Source organism: Apodemus sylvaticus, chromosome X, assembly GCF_947179515.1.
Source record: "Apodemus sylvaticus chromosome X, mApoSyl1.1, whole genome shotgun sequence".
Lineage (NCBI taxonomy): Eukaryota > Metazoa > Chordata > Mammalia > Rodentia > Muridae > Apodemus > Apodemus sylvaticus.
The window spans coordinates 59,021,870-59,046,513 of NC_067495.1; the positions used below are offsets into that span (position 1 = coordinate 59,021,870).

At 36.8% G+C, this 24,644-nt stretch overlaps 1 protein-coding gene across 1 annotated transcript in view; it reads left to right on the plus strand.

Annotated features, from left to right (window-relative positions):
• Ar (androgen receptor) overlaps positions 1-24,644 on the plus strand; it is a 176,135-nt gene that overhangs the window by 142,522 nt on the left and 8,969 nt on the right. The window contains exons 3-4 of the mRNA XM_052170921.1: positions 3,490-3,606; positions 21,784-22,071. Of these exons, the coding sequence (XP_052026881.1) occupies positions 3,490-3,606; positions 21,784-22,071 (405 nt within the window). The remainder of the gene's footprint in view (positions 1-3,489; positions 3,607-21,783; positions 22,072-24,644) is intronic.

Consider the following 24,644-nt stretch of genomic DNA (forward strand, 5'->3'; position numbering starts at 1 on the left):
TGCACAGGTCTCCAAAAATTTCCAAACAATATGTTACAAATATGTACACCCGTGTTTACTGCAGCCCCATTCACAGTAGTTAAATTATGAAATTGACCTTGGTATCCAACAACAGAAGAGGGGATAAAAAAATCATGTCACATATACAATGCAATATTTTTGAACATAAGGAGTTAAGCTTTGTCATTTGCAGGAATATGGATGTACTTAGGTGTAATTATATTAAGTGAGTTTTTTTCAATTTCAAAAAAACCCAGATATCATAGTTTTCCTCATATATGGGTTCCAGAGTTTGTATTAGCATGTAAAATGATTAACCTCATTTAGGAATCATATAGCAAATAATTTATATTTCATTCACTAAGTTGGGATGATGTATAGAGCATATATGTTTTGGACTTTTCTTGTTTCTTTTACAAACTAACCTCTGCTGAAGCTATCAAGATATTATAACTGTCATGTCTTTATAAAAATCTATATGCCTGCTAGAGAATCTTATTATCATTCTTTTTAAAAGTATATCTTAGCATTATTGCAATTTCATTCTTTGAGATACATTTTGAGATTATTTTTAAAATATTTTGTTAAAATTGATTTAAATTTATATACTTTACTATGAGAGATCAGATCTTTAAATTGTTCTATCTTTACCTTGAAGACAATCATAAATATTTCCATTTGATTCATAAGTTCTCTTACATATATTGATAATTTATTTTATTTTGCCTTGTAAATTCCATATTAAATCTCTCTATACAAAGTATAATAAACTATATTCAGCAGCCTTCACTGTTGATTAATGATGATGGATAAGTCAACACTTTCTACATTTATATAACACAATGACACTAATAGTGGTTAAGTCACCTACCTTACTTGTTTTCTCAAAATGGTGTGTGTGTGTGTGTGTGTTTAAGTGGAAAAGACCTACTTAGACATTGACGTGAACAGGTGGAAAAATTGTAGGTCTGACAGAAATGAACAGAAATAGGGTAGTTCTGGAAAAACAGTCCATCTTATTGTCTCAGATCCTGCTGAGACATGGAATCGTATTCAATATTTATGTTTGAAAAGATACAGGACCAGGAAGAAAATGCAGAACATAGATCCATCAATAGTTTCAAAGCCAAAATACATGCAGAGTATCGCTTGCCAATTATATAACCCTTCTAAGTGTTATAAAGCACTGAAATGCATGTTCTCTTTGAAGTTCTACAGTGTGTCCTTATATATTTTAACATGAAAAAGACTGTTTATAATTTTCTAATCATTTTACAATGACTTTTTGTAAGAACTTGATAATGGATTGTTGATGTATTTTTGCTGTTGAAAATAAACAGTTTCAAAGAGTAGAGTTTACTGTTTAATCTCCAATGAACAGGAGCTAAATAGGTATTTGTATTATCTGTGCTAATTGTTCAGCTACCTAGACTATAACATGAAATCATTTGACCTTCTAAAACCAAATTGGAACAGGCCCAGATCCCACCTAAAAATTTCTGTCAACTGAAAATACGGAATCTGACTATAAACGAGTAACAGAAAAAGTTATCTGACCCCCCTCAGAATGCTATTTCTTCACACTCTAATCATTTAGAGTACATTTCCATTGTGTGCAACTTTCAAACGTCATGCTGGCTTTACCACCTTCTTCTTGTGGCTTGCTCCATATCCACATATTATGCCCAATTTCATACCGTAAAAACTAAGAATCCTATGTAATTTATTTAGAAACTTTTAATGTCCTTAACTGGACAGATTTTGTGTCACTGTCACTGATGAATCAATCAGTACTACAAGAGACTGTAACTTTCCAGAAAGAACTTATCTCTTAACAGAGTCTAAAGATATTACAAACTGAGTCTTAATTCAAGAAAGTATGCTAGAAACATATTGCAAGTATGTTATAGATGTCATCCAAGCCTTGTGTAGAGGAGTGGGCTTAAAGTAACCAAACAGCATTTAAAATTCTTTCTTATTTATTGGAGTCATAGTCTTAGAGCAAACCAAGGATATAATGCCAGGCAGGTCAATAGGCCTCAACAACATAGATGAAAGAACACCTGGAACAAATACTGAAAAGCTCAATTCAGCATTGCATTAAAAATTATCCATTATGATAAAAAATGATTTATTACTGGGATTCAATGCCAGTTCTGCACATGCAAATGAATAAATAAAACTCACCATGTCAACAGAATGAAGCTAAAAATTCATAGGATCATTTCAGGAAAAATTGAAAAAGCTTTTGGCAAAATTTATCTCATGATAAATATTCTTAATAAACTGCACAAATGTTCTTATAGCACAAGGTAAAGGTTATATATAGGTCTATAGTTAATATCATACTTGTGATCTAAAAAGACAAGGATATAAGTTGTCCCTACAACTGTTTAACATAATGCTGGAAGGCAGAACCTTTTTCATCATAATGACCCTTATTTTTGTTATCAAAAAGAGGGAAATAATAATTCTTTTATATGTACTTCACTCAAGGTTATTACTAATCTTGTAAACAAATTAAATATGAGAATGTATCATTATTACAATATAGGACCCTAAAAATATCAGCCACATTGTAAAACAATAAATAATAAATAAAAATATCAGCCATATTGCAAAACAATAAATGACTATTTTCTTCCATCTTGTTTTATCCCTAATCCAAGAGGTGCAGATCAACTGTGAATGTATTCTGGACTATTTCTATGTTGACTCTTTTGCTCGTGCATCTCTATGGGCTGCATGCTTATTAAGTGAGTCTATATGTGTTTATCAAAGGCCTGCTATGTGTGGGCTTCTATTGGGAACAATATAACAAAAGCAAAGTACTATCAAAACACCTTTTTTTGAGTGGACCACATCTTCTTTTCAGTAATTCTTATTCGGAAAGTGGAGAGGGGGTTCTCCTCATATTTGTATTGACTCAAGTTGTACAAGGTTGTGGGTATCTTTTCCTCTACTGAATTCAGAGAACTTCCTTTTGCTTCTCCCTGATTCATCCCACAAAGAGTGGGCTTTATTTCTGAGTTTTATAACCTACAGGCTTGGGAGTGCCATCATTGGCAATGTACAAAGAGATATCACATAAAAAATTAAAAAATTTAATGTCCTGGTTTTTTAAGCATATAATTAGCTTATGAAGCTATTCATGATTACAGTTGTCAGTCGAAGGATGCATTGATTAAGCTTGTGTCAAGCTTAGAGTTATAATTTCCACAACTGGTCATTTTCTCAAGGGTACTCCTGGCTTAATCATATTGATTTCAAAAGCAGCAAATTACTCTAATAATGGAAGTATTAACAAGACCAAATTGCTAATGTCTATTAAGAACAGCTATAAAAAATGGAATCTGTATAATCAACTTGTTTGGGGCCACTATCTCTCAATTTGTAGTATATGTTAATATTGCCTAAAAATACTTAAGGAACAGAAGCTCTGAAGACACATTAACAGCAGATCTGCTATTCTTGCATTTCTTCTCCCAGGGAAACAGAAGTATCTATGTGCCAGCAGAAATGATTGCACCATTGATAAATTTCGGAGAAAAAATTGCCCATCTTGCCGTCTCCGGAAATGTTATGAAGCAGGGATGACTCTGGGAGGTATGGTATTTTTCTCCTATTCTCTTCTTGTCCTGCTTCTGCTCACCTTCATCCTTTATAATTATTGCATTAGACCTATATTCTCTTCTGTAATACTTCTAAGAGTACCAGGTATGCAATAGATTCAGATTGACCTTCTCATGGTCCCTTCTTTATTTTTTGCCTATGACATTCATAACTTGAGGTTTGGCATAGAACCAGGAAGCATGAAGGAAGGATCAGAAAATAACAGACAATGAATGAGGGTGTGCTTTTTGGATTCAGCTCCTTAAGTGGTATATTGATACTGTTGCTCTTCAGTAGTCGGAATGAGAGAAGTGAGTAATCAAAACTGTCACAGGTGCAGGATGACCATGGCACAGGCAGGCTCAAAACACCTGGGATTATCCCTCAGCTAACATCTGCATGTCCTGTAGCAACAGCCAACTGGAATGTAAAGCTGTTTCTCTTTGGATCCTGTAACTAAGGTACCAAACAGAGCCAATTTCCTATCCTGTGTCTCCCAGAAATTAGCAGGCTTTTTAATCATTTCCTTTTCTTTACAAATCCATTGATCACTTCCAAAAGCATTTTCCCAGTGGCACATTAGCTTCTTAAAAGATATAGCCCTTTCAAGTGTGACCCTCTATCATAAGGCTCTGTGTCCTATGAGCTTATGTCTAGCATGAGCTCTGTCTTCCTTCCAAAATGGCCTCATACTACTTGCTTATAATTCTTCATATCTTCATCTGCCCTGTGCCAGAATCCACTCTGCTGCCTGCTGCGTCCAAACAGATGCATCTTTCATGAGAAAAAAGAAGCTCATTAGTCTACATTGATTTAGAAATGGAACTCAAAGAAAAACAAATCTATTTCTGAGTGCCTAAAAACTACAACCTTATATTTGATTACTCATTATCAATCAGGAAAACCCAAGTGACTGGAATCTAGCCCACTTTTCTCCCACCTCGTGGCTAATTTAGAACAATTGTTTTCTCTGTCTTTCTATAAGGAACTTAATGCCTACTCTGCCTACATATCCTTATAGCTAACTACATCCTCCATCAACATAGACCAGAAATACTTTTAATAAGACCATACTACAGCAAGGAATTTGTTTCGGGCTACATCTGTGAATTTCAATAGAAGTATCTCAAGTAATGTGTAATACTCTCAGGCATCATAGGTAAAATTCCTGTGATTTATCTTCCAGGCAACTACATCAAGTCAGATTCAAATATTTGACCAAAATCCAATCTTGTTTTTGCTTGTTTGGTCTACTCTAAGGATATAGTATAGTTATGGTCTATAGTGGGGAAAAAGACATAAGATCATTGGCGAGGGCAGTAAGACATCCAGGAGAGGTAAAAGAGAGAAGGAGGTTTTGCCACATGAATGTTGAAAATCTTTAGCCACATTCTCTCATACACTCATTATCAATTATTTAACTTCCTGTGCATTGTGCATAGTAGACAGTAGCATCTAAGTTGAGAATTCCCTGTCTTGCCATCATTTGAAAATCTTTATAAGCCCATTTCGATACAAGTAAAGTTTAATTATAAAATATTTCTCAGTAAGACATTAGTTTCATGTCAGAGCCCATATCCTCCATTACAAAAAGAAAAGGAAAAAGGTGTTTTCTGACATGATTACAGTGAGCATTATTGAAGGAAAAATCTGCATATGACTATACAGTGTAGCACTCAGACATGAAGAAACTGAAAAGTGGTACAAAAATATTTCCGAAACTTCAAGATAAACAGAAGAAAGATGCTCACAAAATACAAGGATCATTTTGTTTTCTTTTGCCATACAGGGGATTGAATCTAGAGCCCTGTTCATGGTAGGCAAGTATTATTCCACAAACATGCATGTGCAGACAAGTCACAGAAGAATTAATGATGTTGTATAAATGACTTTACTTTTGAAGTTTGACAAGGTTAAAGCCTAGAACTATTTTTTTTTTAATTTCATGCCCCCTGTGAGTGTCATTTTCATCATCTGTAGTTTATGGATACCAGTTACAGTTAAGATCACATGAAAAGGTAAATAAGAACATCTTTGAGAAGATGCTAGATGAATGTGAAGACATATTAGTACAATGAGCTCGCCAACATATTAGACGCAGGCTGTTCTCAACACTTAGCAATGACTTTCTCCTTAAGTAGTTTGGCTTGCCATCTAATATATGTGTGATATATAACAACAGACAGTGGATCACTCAAAATCACTTCTAGCTATTTCACTCTGAAAAGTTCTACCATCATAACACTTAAAATCTGATATAAGTAATTCTAAAAGTTATACATTAATGTTGAAGTACCAAGTCAGTGAAAATGAATATTCTCTTAGGTTTTGGACATGGATGGAGTTAAAACTACATCCCCACTTCCTGACATAAACTCTTCGAAAGTTTTTTGTTAACTTGGAATATCAGTATATATCATAGTTTTACTTAAAACAAAAAGATATAGGAAAACAATGGTGCCAAGTGGCCATTGTAAATATATTGGCAATATCTTTTTATTTTCATAAGATTTGGGCTTAGCATAGACTTTTTTGATCACCTTCAAGAAGTCACATAATTTTAGTTCCTTTTCTGTACCACTCACACTACAATTGTATAATATATCATGAAGTAACAGTTAAGAATGTGATATTCTCTACAGAGTACCTTTTGTGGAGAAGTCCCTTCTCCCTCTATTTTTCCATCATGAAACCAAAGACTTTCAGTTGTTACAATTTTGTGATTTGATGTCAATATCCACCAAGAAAAGATTGTAGTTCATCAACTTTTTTCTTCAGTTGCTAGTTACCTATTCATTGAAGTACTAATATAAGAGTTATTTGCATAAAAATTGTAGCTGCCCCCATTCACACCTATAACAAGTATAGGCCAAAACTGTAATTGATGAATGGATTTTTGAAGTTGTAAAGGGCAAAGCAGATAGATGTTTTCAATTCCAGGAGAATCTGACATTCTCCAACATGATATCTGTTCCCCCATACAATATCTGTTCAGTCTCAATACTTTATGATCTCTAGCATGGCTTTCTTTATGGTATTCCATATGCGGTTGACAGGAGTTAAAGGACACTTAATAGATAGAGAGCTATTTCTTCATGTTTCTATACCTACCTTTCTACCCCTTGCTCCTCTTCTTAATCTATCTATAAATATTATTTATAAATACTATTGGTATTTATAAAATAATCAAATGGGTGATGAGTTCTCAGGATGACTCTTCAGACTCAAAAATGCCCATCTATGGAAAAAGATATGTCTTTCTTTGTTCTTCATTAATGTCTAGCTGCATTTGTAAACCATAATATCAAGAACTGCTTAAAGAATTTAAATGCCTTGCCCATTTGTTCATTTAAGAAAATACTTAACTGTCTGAATAAGGACCTTCCCTTCAGCAAATTGGTGGTGTGTAATTCAGGTAAATGCATAGCCATCTTTTACTGTGCTTTGTACTTCTCAAGAAACACTTCCAGTTTCCAAAACAGAATTGCAAAGAAAGAGCCAGCCCTCCTGCCATCTTCTTTCCTGAAACTTTCCTCTGATCACTTCCCATTTGTTCTTATTTCCCTAGGCAAATAATATTTGTTTTTGTGTTCTTGGACTCTTGAGTTCTCAGTACATAGTAGATAGCATGGACTCAAATATCCCTTGCCCTGGATGAGTCATGTTGTAGACTGTAGATGAATTTTAGGTACTAGCTACCACCCACAGGAAGGGAAGGACCATGGGGACCCAAAGCATGTGAGATTTAATCAAGTGTACATTTATTCCAAAGTTAATTTGAGCCTATTATCCCAGTATATGTGAGGCTAAGATAGGTATATCACAACTTTAATGCAAGCTTGGCTACATAGTAAGTTCCAGGTGAGCTAGGACTATAACATAGCGGTTTCTCAATAAACAAAAAGATTAATCTTTAATTAATTAATTAATTAAAGATAGGATCTTTACTACTAAGACATTGAACTTTGCCTAAAAGGATAAAACCTTAATGTGTGTATAAGTTTTCACAATGTCTATGAGTTCTCTCTTTGGGAAGATAGCTCAGGGATTCCTAACAATAGTCCATTTCCACCATAAACTAATTTCCATTGTTGAAGATAGTGTTTATGCAGTTACCTCATCATTTGCCACCCTCCAAGACTCCAAGAGAAGTACAGCACTGCTCCTTCCATATCAGATGTCTTCGATGCAAGAAAATGATTGTAATGCTAAAATACAATTTATGTCATGATTCTTTTGGCATATTTTTATTCATTGAAGTAAATTCATCTCTCTATGCACTCACTCATCTACAAATACATGTTTTCAGTATCTCTTGAGTGCTAAATATGTACCAAAGTTTATGCTGGACATATGGGGAGGCTGAGCCTGATAACAAGGTTTTAATGTGTGCTTTAAAACTCATATAGTACAATGTAGATTGTTCAGTGGGTGAAGGCAATTGCCACCAAGCCCTACAACCCATACTTGATCTCTGGAACCTATATGGTAAACAGAGATAACCATCATCAGATTGTCCTCTGACCCCTACATCTGCAGTGTGACACATTCAAACATACATGCACATGAATACACATATGCATGTACACATATGAACACACATAGACACAGTAAATACGTTTAAAATATGTTAAATAAAGGAGACAGCGATTATGATTATACATTACTTTTAAGGTATATGTAGAAAATTATTAAGGAGTTTAGTAAGACACAAGAGAAAGGCCATTTAAGGCCATGAGCACAGCTTGAAAAAAAGGTACAGAGACATAAAAACTATGAGGAGCATAGTTAACAGACCAGCAAGTGATTTAACATGGCCAGAGATAGGAAAATAGGGAAGGAAGCTGTGCCCACAGTGAAAGTGAACCCAATTTCAGGCAACGAAAGATTTATGGTTGCCAGACAGACATGACCACATGTCATGTTCCTAATTGTTTATGTGTTTTAAGAGAATTTTTGGCAGCTTAAATGTTATGTTAGGAAGGGTTTACATTTTACAAAAGGAAGGGAGGCACACCCGCAGAATGAAACAGCGAGTTTATCTTCAAATTTGCTTGGTTCTTGGGGTCTACCTACCTCCACTTGAGATTGAAATCTGCAAGTACTGAACATGCAGAAAAGAAACTGGCCCAGACCCAAGCAATTGGCTTGTATAAAGAACCTACATATATACCAAATACCAGTTGCCTTGATCTTGACCACAGTTTCCCAGTGTGATATCATAGAAAATTATTTCAATGCATGCTTTAGAGAAACTGATTTCTAAGTTCCAGTGAGGAAAAGAAACCTGCATATTACAATCCTTAGGAAGATTTGCACTGTATGTGATAGGTCTTGGTGACTACCGTAATAAAATAAACTTAGATACTTTATAACTGAGGATTCCCAAACTAAATTAAATTTTAGGTCTCCCTTTTCACATAGCACCATTTAATATCCTACCAAAACATTGTTTTCTGGAAAACACTCCTTTAAAATAAAAACAGGTATAAATAAAAACTTTATTCTGTGAGAAAAAAGTTACCTACTTAATTTCATCAATTTCCCACATCTGTGTGTCATCATTTACTGGATAAATCAGTAAAGTATGCATTAACAAACAAGAGTATTCCATATTACCATATCCATAGCTTCCAACACCAATAAAGTATGCCAGAAAATATCTGTACTATGTTTGTCTCTCACAAGGGATAGAAGACAAAAGCACAGACATTACTCATAACAACTAGTAGCTATAGTTATGTAATATTGTCCTGGAGAGCATGCTAGAAACATTATTTTAAGAAATAGAAATATAAGCCTGGAGAGATGGCTCAGCAGTTAACAACACTGACTGCTCTTCCGAAGGTCCTGAGTTCAAATCCCAGCAGCCACATGGTGGCTCACAACATCACCAAAGGATGTAATGAGATCTGATGCCCTCTTCTGGTGTGTCTGAAGACAGCTAGAGTGTACTTACATATAATAAATAAATCTTTAAAAAAAAAGAAATAGAAATATATTCCAGCATTATTCAGAGTGGCCACTAACAGATAAACATCCCCATACATAGTAGGAACACCAACATGATGGAAAGATAAACGTCATGACTTTTCTGTATTTAGTGTTTGACATTTGGCAAAGTGTTACAAAACACACTTAATGTGAGAAACAAATACAATGGTGCATTCCTGTAATCCTAGCATTCAAGGAACTGAAACAGGAGACTCATTAGTTCTAGACCAGCCTGGACAACATAGCAAAATTCTATTTCTAAAACAATACAGCTCAGTGAACAATACAGTTCAGTGGTAGGACATACACCTAACATACACAAAGGAATAACAACAACAACAACAACAACAACAACAACAACAACAACAATAAAGAACTCAAATCAAGTACTGGCTTTTGTTCTCTTTTCATTTTTCCCTGACTCTCCAGACTTAGCATCTAAATTGACCTTAGCCTGGGTATCTTAGGATCTCTATAGCTGTGAAGAGACACTGTGACTACAGCAACTCTTATAAAGGAATATATTTAACTGGGGCCAGCTTGCAGTTCAGAGGTTTAGTCCATTATCATCATTGCAGGAAGCATGGTGGCAGACAGGCAGACATGTACTGGAAAGGTACCTAAGAATTCTACATTTGAATCTGCAGGGACATCCATCTTGAGCATCTGGAACTTTAAACACATGCCCAGAGACACACTTCCTTCAACAATGCCACACTTACTCCATAAGGGGCACAAATCCTTATAGTGCCACTCCCTGTGCTCATATGGCAACCATTTTACTTAAGCCAGTATACTGATCATTGAGTCTCTGTTCTAAGAAGTACTGCTTTTATAAAAAATAAATAAATAAATAAATAAAAAACTCTCAGATACCTGAGTACTTTAAGAGCACTACATCACCAAAGGATGTACAGAAGGGCAAATTTTCACTGTGTTTCTGAGCATCAACATGTATAATGTATGGTTGGCACTTAGAACTTTGAGGTACTTGTGGTGCTGAGGATGGAACCTAAAGACTCAACATATTAGACAAAATCTACCAGTGAGCTACAACACAGTCCTTTTCTGTAAACCAAATTCCTGTGGTAACTATAATAGAAATATAACATGATAAACTTAGACATGGACCTGGTTTCTAGACCTGTGTCTAAAATTCTAATTTTTCCAGTTTATTAATTTGGTGAACTTATGAAAATCTGTACATCTCTCTGAGCTTCATTTTCACCAGCTATATGACAGGAATACTATTTCTTATAAAATTCATACAGAAGTAAAGATGCAGGTACATAGTAATTGTTATACTTTATACTCCTTCTTAGGTGAAGATTGATTTTCTTTGTTTTCCCAGGCACCAGTACAGACTTTTCTTTCTCTGCTGTTGAAAATTGTTTGTTACTCTTGCTCTTTCTTCCTTTTGTTTCTTTAGTCAACACTTGAAGCCTGTGGCCATAATTACCATCTTTTTGTTGTATACACACACACACACACACACACACACACATTTCAAAAGGAAGAAAGTTAGCTTCTTCCAGCTGTACTTTGCAAAAGAACTTGTGTGTGTGTGTGTGTGTGTGTGTGTGTGTGTGTGTGTGTGTGTGTGTGTGTGTAGGAGACCATATACTTTCTCTCTTCCCTCCAAAACAGTTATTTTTGAGAGTACATAGCTGTACTCTAAGTACTTACTTTTAGGGAACGATGCTTAGAGGTAAGTAATATTTTCTAATCATCAAAACTGATGCTATTCCATATCTACTACTTGAATTTCATTTGTAAAGAATCTCCTTAAAATATTTGAATTCCTAAAATGTGCTGGCCTTAGAAAGATTTTACTGGTGTTTACTTTTGCTACCAGAGATCCAAAAGCTCACATTTGATCTTGAAAGAGAAAAGATAATGTCATATTTTCTAATATATTGAACAGAAAAGAGAACACACAACATACAACTTATAGAGAGCCATGTACTTCTCAAATGTAGTGTTCCAAGAAAAAGTTTTGTTTTATAATTTAACTGCTTATTTGATTTTAATTTATGTGCATTGGTGTGAGGGACATCAGATCCCCCTGGGACTGAATTACAGACAGTTGTGAAGCACTACATGGTTGCTGGAAACTGAACTCAGGACCTCTGGAAGAGCAGTCAGTGCTTTTAACTACTGAGCCATCTCTCCAGCCCCTTTAGTGATCATTAGAAATCATTCTATTTCTAGTTATAAATTGTGAGATACATTCCTTATTGTACTGAACTCAGACAATTTACCTGGGTAAGGCAGCCTTTTAGAGACATTTGAACATCTTTTGAGACCATGTTGCTTAGGAGAACTAGGGAAAGAAATATGTGCTCACTGAGGAAGAAATAAAACATCCAGATGAAATTATTGATAATATTTCCATGACAATTTATGTCTAAATAGAAAACTGGAAATATAATTACTGAATGACCTCTTTTGTCACCAGATTCCATGTTCCTTAGACTAACTAATTGGTGCTAAATATAAACCCAGGTATGCCAATTCCTTCTTTACCCTCCTGTTGGATAAAGGCTTCTGAGGCTGAAGTGGAAGTAAATTGGTAAGGGACATTTCACGTTTCTAACAGTCAGAAACTCAAATTATGTAATTACTAATCACTTTCAGAAAATTTGTACTCACATTTCAAACTAAGAAATATAGATCTCAACTATCCCAAGACAGCACAGTGAAGTATCATATTGGCAATTCTGAAACCAAAAGAAATTGAGGATTCTATCTCCTTGGCAGCCAATAAGGCATGGAAGCTTTGACGACTGAACTATAAGGCACAGAGATATTCATTTGTAAATGATTTCATTTCCAGGCTGAGTAAGGATACTGAGATTTTTATGGGACAGTTTGGCTGATGCAAACAAATTCAGAATACCATCACGAAAGAATGATTGTTAGTTTTTGAGTGGCTGTAATGAAAGCATTAAATTGTACCTTCCTGGTTTTTGCCCCCTAATATTCTCTGCTCTGGAAAATTATTTCTTGTCTAGAGTATACGGAGAGGTACATAAACACATATTCATACTGAAGTTCTTAAGTACATGTGTCACTAATGCAGAAAAGAAAACTAAATCCCCAAATAGCAATAGTCCATTTCTTCATCTCACTTCTTTCTTACAAGATAAGTAAACTTGGAAGGCATGGAACCTTTTTTTTTTTTTTAAATGGCAACCACCCCTCTCTCCACTTGTATACAATGCTTCCTATCTCAGAACTGACTCAGGCATCCAATTTTTGAGCATAGGGGCTTCAAGCCCATCCTTAAGGCACTACTTTCATCACAACCACTCTTTCATAGTAGGAAAATTCTCATTTGGCAATTACATGTATCTCAAAATGACCAGACAGTAAAGTCGACTGTTCTGGATTTCTGCCAAAGACCCAGCTTTCAACCACAGGCTGTAGAAAAGAACTGAAGGAAGTTGCTGATCCACAGACAAGGAAGAAGGACCAAATTTTTGCTTCTCCTAGAAGAAACACCAGCCAGTTCATCTCTTAATGCTGGAGTTAAAAACCAGAGTCAGATAGTCCTCTTAGCTCCAAAATCAAGGTGACTCTGTTTTTGGTAGCCCACATAACTTGAACTTACTATAAAGGGGAAGAAGGCAAATCTGAGAAGCAATATGTGCTTCCTTTATTTCCCTCCAAGGCTGGGCTAGTGGAGGAAGTGGGTCTGCCTTCCCCTCTTAGCTCTGGAGTGCTTCCTCCACTCCGCACTGCTCCCTCACTGAAACCTCTTACCTCTATCTAATCACATCAGCTGTGAGACTTCCTCAGACACTTCAAATATTGTATTGATGTATTAAATAAGATATTTAGCATTTACAGTGTTTTGTTCTGTCTTCTACAACCTCCACATTGAAAGTTGTTTCCTCCTGTTGGAGGCACAGTACACAAGGTCTGAACAGACAAAACATGAAAGTCAAAATGCATGCTCTCTCTCCTTGATTTGGACCTGGCTTTTCTTCAGTCCCTTTTCGAGTCACTACCTACACAAACATGCACATGGACGGACGGACCCACATGCATGCATGTGTGCTCACATACACACACACACACACACACACACACACACAATGGTATCCTTGCATAATAAGCATACAATCTTTTTCTTTCCCTTTACTTAGCCATATTCTGGGGGATACACAAACAAGGAAGGACTGTCAGAGGGATGTTTCCTCCTCGTGTGGACAAAATTTAAATCTGACCAATGAGAAACTCTCTACCTTGAATTGAAATTTGAATGTGGTTTGTTCTTTAACTGCTTTCTATTTGCTTGGATACTGAATATTTCTGATAGTGAAAATTTCCTGAAATAATACCATTAATACACCAATGTCTTTTTGTTTTGTTTTGTTTTGTTTTGTTTATTTACAACAGGCTGATAAAATTAATGTTATTAACATTGGAGCTCCCCCCCCCTTTTCCACTTTTCTTTCTTTCTTCTATTTTTCAAGAAAAAAAAAACCCTCTCATTTGCTTTCCAGGTCATGCTGACCTGTTCAGCATGGACTGTTTCGCATTTGTTTTTAATGTCAGTTTAAATGTAATTGTAAAAGCATGTATGCTCTAAATTCATGTAGTTAGTTTTTCCAGTGGAAAAGCCTGGTATGCAAAAGCATTTCCAGGCTCTACAATTTCTCAGGAGCAGGTTTGGAGTAATGACCCTGTGGCCCTCACTCAGGATGGTATCTGGACAGTGGACCCCTTTCCCCTGGCTCAGCAAGTCAGACAAGAGAGACTTGGAAATAGTTTCTGTGCTTTGGCAAGGATGTGCAGCATTGCATATCATTCTATTATTAATTATGTTTACTCCTCCACAAACTAAAAACCATTAGACTAAATAGTCCAACATAAACCTTGAAAGATAAAATTTGATATTCTTTCCCCTGGCTATTCCCCTGACCAAGAATTGAAACTAGGAGGAGAATGAGAGTCAGCAGCAGGCGGGGGTGGGGATCAAGGAGTCTTCTTGCCTGAGAGGGTATTCGTCATACATTTATTAATCCCATTTGGTCACATTCTCCTGCTAAGCTCTCACTTCATGCTTGCCAAGGACTGGCTTTGTTCTCTACCTGTTATCCCTGTCCTAACTTTTCCCAATCCAATTCCTGCTTCTCACCCTTCTTACTAATAGCATGCTGGTGGGGCTGACAGAAAGGACTAACCTTGAGAGAAAACACTGTGTCTGTCTTTTGTTCTGCCACTAACTATGTGCTTCAGCAAGATTTCCCTTTACCCTTTGGTATCCCCATCTATAAATAAGGTGAGGGAAAGAAGAGACAACATCTAGGTTCCCAAACACTTTTTCTGAAACTGAAGTCTTTTTTCAAATAAAATCTGCATTTTATCAACCTATATCTATGGGTTAGCTATATTACTGCTGCTCTGATTTGAAAGGAGATGGGTCCACATATTAAAGTTCACTTTGCCTTTCCACAGGGCCTTTTAAAGACATCTGTAGGCTTCTCAGAGCTCTGCTGGTGTACTAGACTGATAGCTAGTAATCCTTTGAACTCTCATTTTTCCAGAACATTCACCTGTTTAAGATAAAGAATATAGGCATGGAGTATTGTGCTACTCAGGAGAAGTGAAAGCCATCATCTATTGGCATACCTAATTTATTCTGTGTTAAGCAGTATACACATATCTGCCCCTCAATGCTTTGTAAAATCACAACCACGTGATTTTGATCTTGCTATGTGCAATGATTCTGAAGGCTGTCAATCTTCCCTTCAAACTTTCACCCAAAATGAAAAATGATACTGCTCATAATTTGCCACTACAAGGAACTCCTCAGAGTGTTTCTTGCCAGAGGTCTAGTCTGGAGAAAAGTCATCACCTGTCAACAGTTCTTTCACAGGATCCAGAAAAGTCTCATGAGGCTTACTTCATTTCCTCCTAAAAGTAATCCTATGGAGGAATCAGACTCTATTTTCACCAATTAGATTAGAAAAGTATAATAGAAAACAAAGGATTTGTTCTTGGCCATATATGCCTAAACTCTGATGTTACCACTATCCACTAATAAGCCTTTTATAATATATTAGCATTTTAAAATTCCAGTGTCATTTTTTTCTTCTTCCTGTTGGAACTCAGAAAATGTTTCACCATATGTGAGTCTTTTCAATGTTGTGGAATTTGTTTTGTAATCTGAGATGCCACCATGGTGTCTCTGTTCCTTCAAATGATCTTATGACTTAGATACTATTATCTCCATCTTACACATGAGTTAACTGAGGCACAGAGAGACTTAATCTTGCCCTGAGTTTCACAAGAATAGCCTTATGGCTACTAATGAGACACTCTAACTTCAGAACCTATATTTTCAACTCAATATTTTATTCCTGAGAATTATATGTATATGCCATATTCACATTTGTACCCCAATACCCCCTCCCTCTTCCAGCTGTGTAAAAACTAAGTGTTTTTAAATAGTCCACTTTCTTCTTGAATGAAGAAAAAAATCACTATGAATCAGGAACACTGTCTTGGCTCATAATCTAGGACTCATCTGACTTAAAGTCATGTAGTAAGGTCCACTAATTGAAGTACTAGTAGATGGAACGATGACTGATATGACTTAGGCCAGAGCCCCAAAACTCTCTAGGTCTCGAAGTCATGTGAAGAATTCTGTCAGTTCAGAATAGCATTTAATTTACTCCCCCTCACTGCCCTCTACCCTACCCTACCGTGGCTCAGGAAACATCCTGGAAGGAGAAGCAGGAAGAATGAAAGAGATGGAAGATGAGGAGAGCTGTGCAAATGCTGAATGGTGGACATAAAATACCTACTGCATTTAACTCACAGAAGCTATTGTTAAGTATACAAGACCTATGCAAGATCCAGCCAATTCAAGTGTACAGCGTGGAAGATGAAGGGGTATCTAGACTCTAATGCTACCCAAGGAGCTACTGGTAGTTGATGGCTCCTTTGGAATAGAGAGTTACATTTCTTTGGGGGTGGACCTGACTTTCAAAGTCAGAGAACTGTCTTTTTGTTGATTTCCTCAAATGATCATGGTCTTAATGGAAAGGAGCTCAGTATTTTAAGAGCTTACTTCATTCAGCCAAACCCTTACCATTCAACTGAGTTGGAACCTTAATATTATTTTCTCAGTACTTTCATAACAACTACTAGATGATTACTAAACTGCATAACTGAAAGAAGATACATATACTTGTGGGACTTAGAATCATAGAGGACATCCTAAAAACTTAGTCTCCTAGAGAAGGTAATTCTTTGATACTCCAAATTCCATGATGAAATAAAGGGAAGAGAGGCAGCCTCAACCTTGGGCATAGTAAAGTTTCAAAGACTATAAAAGCATCACCTACACTTCCCCCTGCCTAAGCGTGACAAGGTATATAACGCTAGAAAACAAGAAATTAATCTGGAAACATCCCGAAAAAATCATTGAGGCTAGAGAAGTTACAAAGCACAAGTAGACCCCCTTAGAAGCACACCGGGAAGCCTGATTTTTAAAAGCTCTCTTTGTGCTGTAGAGGTAGTCTCTATAGAAACACACTGTGCCTGAGCTGATACCAGCATACAAGCTTTCCAGGAGCCTGAACATCAGATGGCAACAAGGTCGTACCTTGTGAGGGCCCTTTCTTTCCACTACTTTAAGCTAAGTATAAAAGCAGTCATGAGATGTAGAGCAGTTCATATTCTATTACAACTACCCACTTTTGCTGTGCCCCCTCTGTTTTGCCATTCAGTCTAAGTAAGCCTCTGCCTTGACATGGTGGTTGGTTGGTGTGTACCTCATAGAGAGAATTGTTTTTGACTCTGGGGCTCAGGTGCAGGGGAAGGGAGGAGCATGGGGGTGGCCTTCATGGAAAGAAAACAAGGCCTTGGGCACTGAGTAACAGCTGAGACTAGCAAGCTTCATTGTCTAGGATTCCAAGTCGTCTAGCAACATGCTGGCCTCTGCTGCAGAGAGAGAACATAGGATCCCCACAGAATGAATGGAATCCAATTTCAATTATGTTTAGTACAGTCACGCTCTTCAGGCAGATAGCTCAGAACACCTGGTGCGGCTTGAGCCACTATAGTCACACAGACAGCATATTACTGGGGTCCCGAGTACACGTGGTAATGCAGACTCTCTTCCTCAAGCAGATGCCTTATAACTGTAGAAGATATGAAAATGGCAAGCAAGATCTGATTGGCACCATTCAAAAAAATGGGAATAATTTTGTTTCGATGGACTTTCTCCACAGTGTCTACGCATATTGATCTTGCTTCAAATTAATCTGTTTGGGCCCATAAGTTATCACCTCACTGAGATTTTGGTCATTGTACAGGGTAGTGGCAACAGACTAAATCTTATTGATTGTAACAACACCAACCACTCTTTGTTCCTGTTCCTTTTGAATATAATCCAGTGGATTCATGTTTATATCATCCATTTTGGATTCATTTAGCTTTAGTACAATATGCCAAATAAAACAGCTGCCCCAGAAAGCAGGCCCCATTCACAGCACTGTTCAACAGACTCTCTGAGATAATGGAAATGTCCTATATTTCTGCTTTTCTGTTATCAGTCACAGGCTACATGTGGTTTTAAACACTGGAAATAGGTCCAGTAATATTTAAGCATTGAAACTGTATTCCCTTTATCTTAATTATTTTCAAGAGTCATGTAGAGATAGTGTCTTTATAAAATACTGTAAGCCTAGGAAGGTGCTCAGAGAGGAAGATATTGAAAGAGAGCAAAAGTAAATAAGGGATTTAAAATTAATAAGAGCCTTGGTTCTAAGCACAGCTCTGCCACCAGATTATTTCACCCTCACTATATTCAACTTCCACATCTTTGACATGAAACTTTGGACTAATACAAGAATTCTCAAAGTAATTTCTAAGGGTTGGATTCAACTTAAAATATATGTGTTTCATGACTTTATGTGCTATGTGGATGTCTTCAAGAGTTGGGAAAAGAACTAAGACATTCCATTTCAGTTTGGCAGGAAGAAGGACAACCATTATTCTATACATACACCTATACATTGCATTCCCTGGGTAACTTTTGAATATATTTGAATCTGTGAACCTTGGATAAGATAATTTCTTGTTTTTCCAGTTCAGCTCTTTTAATCAGCCAGTCACCTTGCTAGCAACCAGGGATGGTTTCCGCTGAGGGAGGTCCTATGGAGTGGGAATGTGGTCCCCAGTGACCTGTGTCTTATCCGGGGCTGCAGCAGGAAGCTGCTTGTTCTTCATCTTTGCTTTTGCCATGTTGTAGTCCCCAGAATCAAAACACTTTTGCCCTTTCTGCAATCTTTTTCTTAAAAAATCAGAGCCTCCAAGCTTTTGTCCCAAATGAAAGGACTCTTCCTGTTTGCCAAGTTGTGAATCTATATATTACTTCAGTACCCCAGATATGTTTCTGTTTAGGCAAGGAACTGAGTATTTTCATAACTTTTTGATTCTCTATTTCCAGATGTGATGCTAGCTACTAAAGTTCATTGTCAGGAATAAAGATTATAGTCAAAGGAGATAATACTTTAAGGATTCAGACTCCTTGGAGAAGCCATATAACAAAGAACAAAGAATGTGGATTTTCTAGCTAAAGGAAGTTCAGATTGTTGGGATTATTTTCCTAAATTTAAGACTAGAAAACACCAGTCATAGGGATGGGGTCTGTCTGGGAACTGTTTCAGGGGCATCCTGGAGGCATTATCAGTTTGTAGTGCTATGTGCAAGACTCAATGTAAAAAAAAAAAAAATGGATTCACCAAATGGCAAAACATTGTGAGTGCTAGCCTCTCACTTTAAAAGGATATAGGCTGGGTTCATACCAAACCCCAAGCCTTATGCTTCTAATGGGAGGTAAAAGTTGGCAATGGATATACATATCTCTTTACTAATGGCTGTGCCCAAATCCTATAGGAATGATTCTTGGAAAAGGTCATCTTGCAGACAGAGTTGAATTCCAAGACTTCCTTATTATTTTCCCTCTTTGCTTCTCAACGCTTATCTGTCCTAGGTGTTGATACAAACATGCAATTTACTATTACACTGATTTACTTAGTAAGAGTATGATAGAGTTTACAGTAAAGATCTTACTTTTATAATTAGGGCTTAAAGTCTGTTATAGATATGTCATTTTTCTATGGAGCCAGAAGCAGATATAAGTAGGTTTTTAAAAATCACATTTATGCACTTGCTTTGAGGGATCAGCTTTTCTTTATTTTATGTCTTTCTTTACATATTTAATTATTATTTTAAAAGATTAGAGAAAATACAGTTTATGGTCTACTCTGAGTGCATCAGCTTGTGATAGATCTGAGTTACAACCTTTTCAATTATTTAAACTTATCAATATAAGTGCTTGGGAAAACAGAACAAAGTAGCCATTGGAATGCCAGATGACTTTAAAAATAAGTGTGTGTGTGTGTGTGTGTGTGTGTGTGTGTGTGTGTGTGTGTGTAGCGCGCGCGCGCGCGCGCGCGCGCGCTACACACACACACTAAGCCTGATAGCAATGGTCTGTCTTTCCAATTACTTGGGAAGCTGAGATGGAAGAATTATAAATCCAGGTCTTGCCCAGGTTACAGAGTGAATTCAAAGCAAAATAAAAATGAAGACTTAAAATATTGGCTCAATGATGAGTATTTACTAAGCTTGGATTATATTCAATACCCAATGCTGAAAAGAATGTATGTATAGGGAAAAAAAGGACCTAATTTTCAAGCTGGTATACTTTTTGGTACCCCTTTAGCACCCATGTAAGAAGTCTAGATCTTCATTCAACAGGTCTTTTTTTTGGTCACTTTCTCTAACACAGATGCATTTGCATGGCTCTTGTTTACAACATTCAGCATTTGTCTATAACTTAGGGCATCTTCTATGTAGACACAATTACATTGCTGTTTTGTTTACAATGTTCATTATTTGCCTTTTGCTTATAAGACAAAATCTGAACTTATTATTATAGTACATATGATACATTAAAAACCAAGCCACACTTTGTTTATGGCACTGTAGCTACCCATCCTTTTCATAAATGCAATGTAAACTATAGGCACACTGATTTCTTACTGAAGCCTGAAGTCAGGCAGAGCTGACTCAAGGATAGACTAGAGTCTGGAACAAGGATCAAAGGTAAAAGCAACATATGAAAGTTTGAGATTTAGCGGGGATTGAGGGATGATCACTCTCTCATTCAACCAGTGTTAATAAACATTTGTCCTTTAGAAGTTTGGATTCTATGACCAGAAATAAAGAAGAAATTATTATTATTATTATTATTATTAATTATCATCATCATTGTTATTTTAGATCAGTCATTTTTCTTAATTTTTTTAGATTTTTTATTGAATATCATCTTCATTTACATTGCCAATGATACAACCTTTCCCAATTTCCCCCCTCCCCAAAGACCCTAACCCCTCCTCCCACCCCCTGCCTCCACATATATGCCCCTCCACCCGACACACTCCCACCTCCTCCCCCTTGGTTTCCCTTTGTTGGGGCCTCTATTGAGCTTTTACCTGACCAAGGACCACTCCTCCCACTGATGCCCAACAAGGCCTTCCTCTGCCACATTTTTGGCTGGAACCATGTGTACTCCTTGGTTGATGGTTCAGTTCCTGGGAGTCTTGGGGTGTCTGGGTGGCTGAAGTCATTGTTCTTCCCATGGGGCTGTAAACCCCTCCAGCTCCTCCATTGGGGACCCCACACCCACTCCAATAGTCAGTTGCTAGTTTTTGCCTCTGTATTTGTAAGGCTCTGGCAGGGCCCCTCAGGAGGCAACCATGGCATGCTCCTTTTGGTATACACTTCTTGTCATAGTGTTGGGTTTTGTTGACTGTTTATAGGATGAATCCCTAGGTAGGGCAGTCTCTGGGTGGCCTTTCCTTCAGTCTCTGCTCCACACATTGCCTCCCTTATTGTTCCTGTGAGTATTTTGTTCCCTTTCTCAGAGGAACCAAAGCACCCTCACTTAAGTCCTCCTTCTTGAGCTTCCTGTGCTGGGTGAATTGTAACTTATTGTTGTTATTGTTGTTGTTGTTGTTGTTATTGTTATTGTTCTTATTAATTATCATCATCATCATTATTTTAGCTTAGTCACTTTTCTTAACAGGGTAATGTTATGTGTATTTTTGGCCACCGATAATAAAGTCAAGTTTCTTTTACTCTCAATAGCTCGTAAGCTGAAGAAACTTGGAAATCTGAAACTACAGGAGGAAGGAGAAAACTCCAATGCTGGCAGCCCCACTGAAGACCCATCCCAGAAGATGACTGTATCTCACATTGAAGGCTATGAATGTCAGCCTATCTTTCTTAACGTCTTGGAAGCCATTGAACCAGGAGTGGTGTGTGCCGGACATGACAACAACCAGCCTGATTCTTTTGCTGCCTTGTTATCTAGCCTCAATGAGCTTGGTGAAAGGCAGCTTGTCCACGTGGTCAAGTGGGCCAAGGCCTTGCCTGGTAAGGAAAAGGAGAATGAGCATGTGGGAAAAAGGATATCATAATTACTGAATGGTTCCTTGGGCCAGATATTCATTACTTCATGCAGTCCCACATGCCACACTGCAAAGAAGTGATTTTCATATAAAAATTCTCACTGTAAACATTGATGGAATTGAGCCTTAGAAAGCACAAGAAAAAGCCTGTTAGTCGTGACTCCACTTATACATACACTAATCATAATTGGTCATTAAGGCCCAAATCACATATCTTATAGTTACAGCTACATAAACCTCAAGATATTCTTCTATGTAGAAACATGGAAGTTCACAGCAGAGGTAGTATTAAGCCTGAGCTATCCCACAGGAACTTTTATATCATATGGTAGAAAGAAAAGTGGAAGTCAGAGTACTTAGATTCTAATCTTAGCTCTGCTCAAAACCCATTTTTGACCCTTTACCCTTCTGGAATTGTTTCTTTATTTGTATGTATCAAAAGTATTTTTGGATTAACTTGATGATTTTAAAACTCCACTTCAAGGAACCCTTGATGCTCTTTACAGCACTTTAGAAATCATAGTGGGAAGAAAGGTTATAGACTAGTGAGAATTACCAAGTGATTATCTTACTTCTCTTGGGATTCCTCCAGTAATGAATAGGAACTAACTTCCTGGCTAGGCCATCTATAATTTAAACAAGTCTTCTAATTTAACTATAATCAATTAGGAAAGCTTTAGACATCTTTTATCTATGGATTCACAAACATTCCTTTAGCAAACAAATTGCTTATTTCTTTTAAAAATGCACACAGATACAACTGACTCCATTGATTTAAAGATAGATTCTTTGCCGAATCTTCAATACTTCACCATCTCATCTCCCTTAGCACTACCCCCAATTAAGCCATAAGCTACTAGTCACTGTCATACAATCTTGTGGCTCTTGGGAACTCATTTTAAAAGGCAATGGAGCATATGCTCTTTAAAGATTCTCCCAGTCCTGAGATTATATGATCCTTCTGTCATGTCAAAGATTAACCCATGCTTTAATGAAAACTGCTATTCAGACAGAAATTTGTGGTGGGTGAAAAACACAATTTTCTGATTGGAATATCATAAAAATTCCCTATGAGGTAGAAGCATCTTCTATTTTACATATAATTAAATTCTGACAAGAAGCATGTTGATCTTAAGTCAAAGACAAAAATGCATGTATTGACACAGACAGACAGATAGTTAATACATATGAAATAAACACAACTTGAGTGCAGGCTCTCCTAATTCCAAATTACTACCAACTTACAAACTCTAGCAATTGTATACAATGCCCCTCCATTTCTGTCATTCTTGACTTTACAGTGAGGGGCAAAACCTCCTAGAAGGCCACCTGAATCATGTAATGGCCATTCTACTTTAGAAAACATTGCATTTTGATTGTCAAAAACTGGTTTTGTATTTCTAACTCACAAGGCCCCCAGTTCCAGCTTCTAGACCTTTCCTACTACTTTCTCATGTCAAAAAACTGCATTTAGGTAGCCAATAAGATTACTGGGCAGGAAGCCCAAGGACTATGGCTGGATATATACTGTGCCAAAACTGAGAGTTCACATGGGGAACAAGAATGCAAACAAGAAAAAAGGCATTATTATCATGTAACCAGCTGGATGTCTTGATGCCATTTTTAATGGAGAGTCTCAATTTCCAAATATTTAACATGTCTCTTTTTATAGGATTCACAACCTCTCCATATACACGAGTCTCAAAAAAGATCGTCATTTCTACTTCACACTCCATAGCTCAAAGAAGTTAACTAACTTATTGCATTAGTTACTTAACAATGGAACCAGAGCTTACACTCAGATCATTTGATTTCTAATTAAGTGGTCTTAGAAATAACCTAGTACAGATGACCATAGCAGAATCTCTTTTACCTAGAAATACTGGCTGTCAATGCCTCAATCCTCAGCATGGCAAACCTTTTCCTCACACTAACAAATCTGCAAGCCAAAATCAGTTTAGTATCTGCCTTTCCAGAATAAATGACCTCTGACACTGAATCATTTAGAAGAATAGCTCCTAAAGGAAGCTGATTACTGCATTCATAAGAATGGCTATTCAAATTGTCCATAATCACCTACTAGTTCAAGTAATTTGCACATTCAACATTTGAGTTTCTGTCCTATACAAGAACCTAGTCAGATGAATTCTGTTGTACATTTTTTGTGATGGTGATAATATCTGGAAATTTTCTCATAAGGTTCCTGACAAAATAATAATTCTAATTAAATAGGAGACACTTTTATTTGTAATCAGATGGACCTGTATTGGAACCTTAGCTATGAATTGATATATATCCTTTGTGCAGCTCTTTCTTCATCTCCTTTTAGAGATGGTAGACCAGTTTGTGAACTGTCATCAGCACAGAGTTTATGTATAAAGAATACCTAGCACAGGAAGAAAAACACAGTAGCTTCTCTCTAGATGATAGCTTATAATTATGGCGATTGGATGCTAAAACTATAGCTTTCATAAAGCTCAATCTGAATTGCTACCAACCTTCTGTAGAGCTTATATATTGACCTTAGGTTTGAACTGT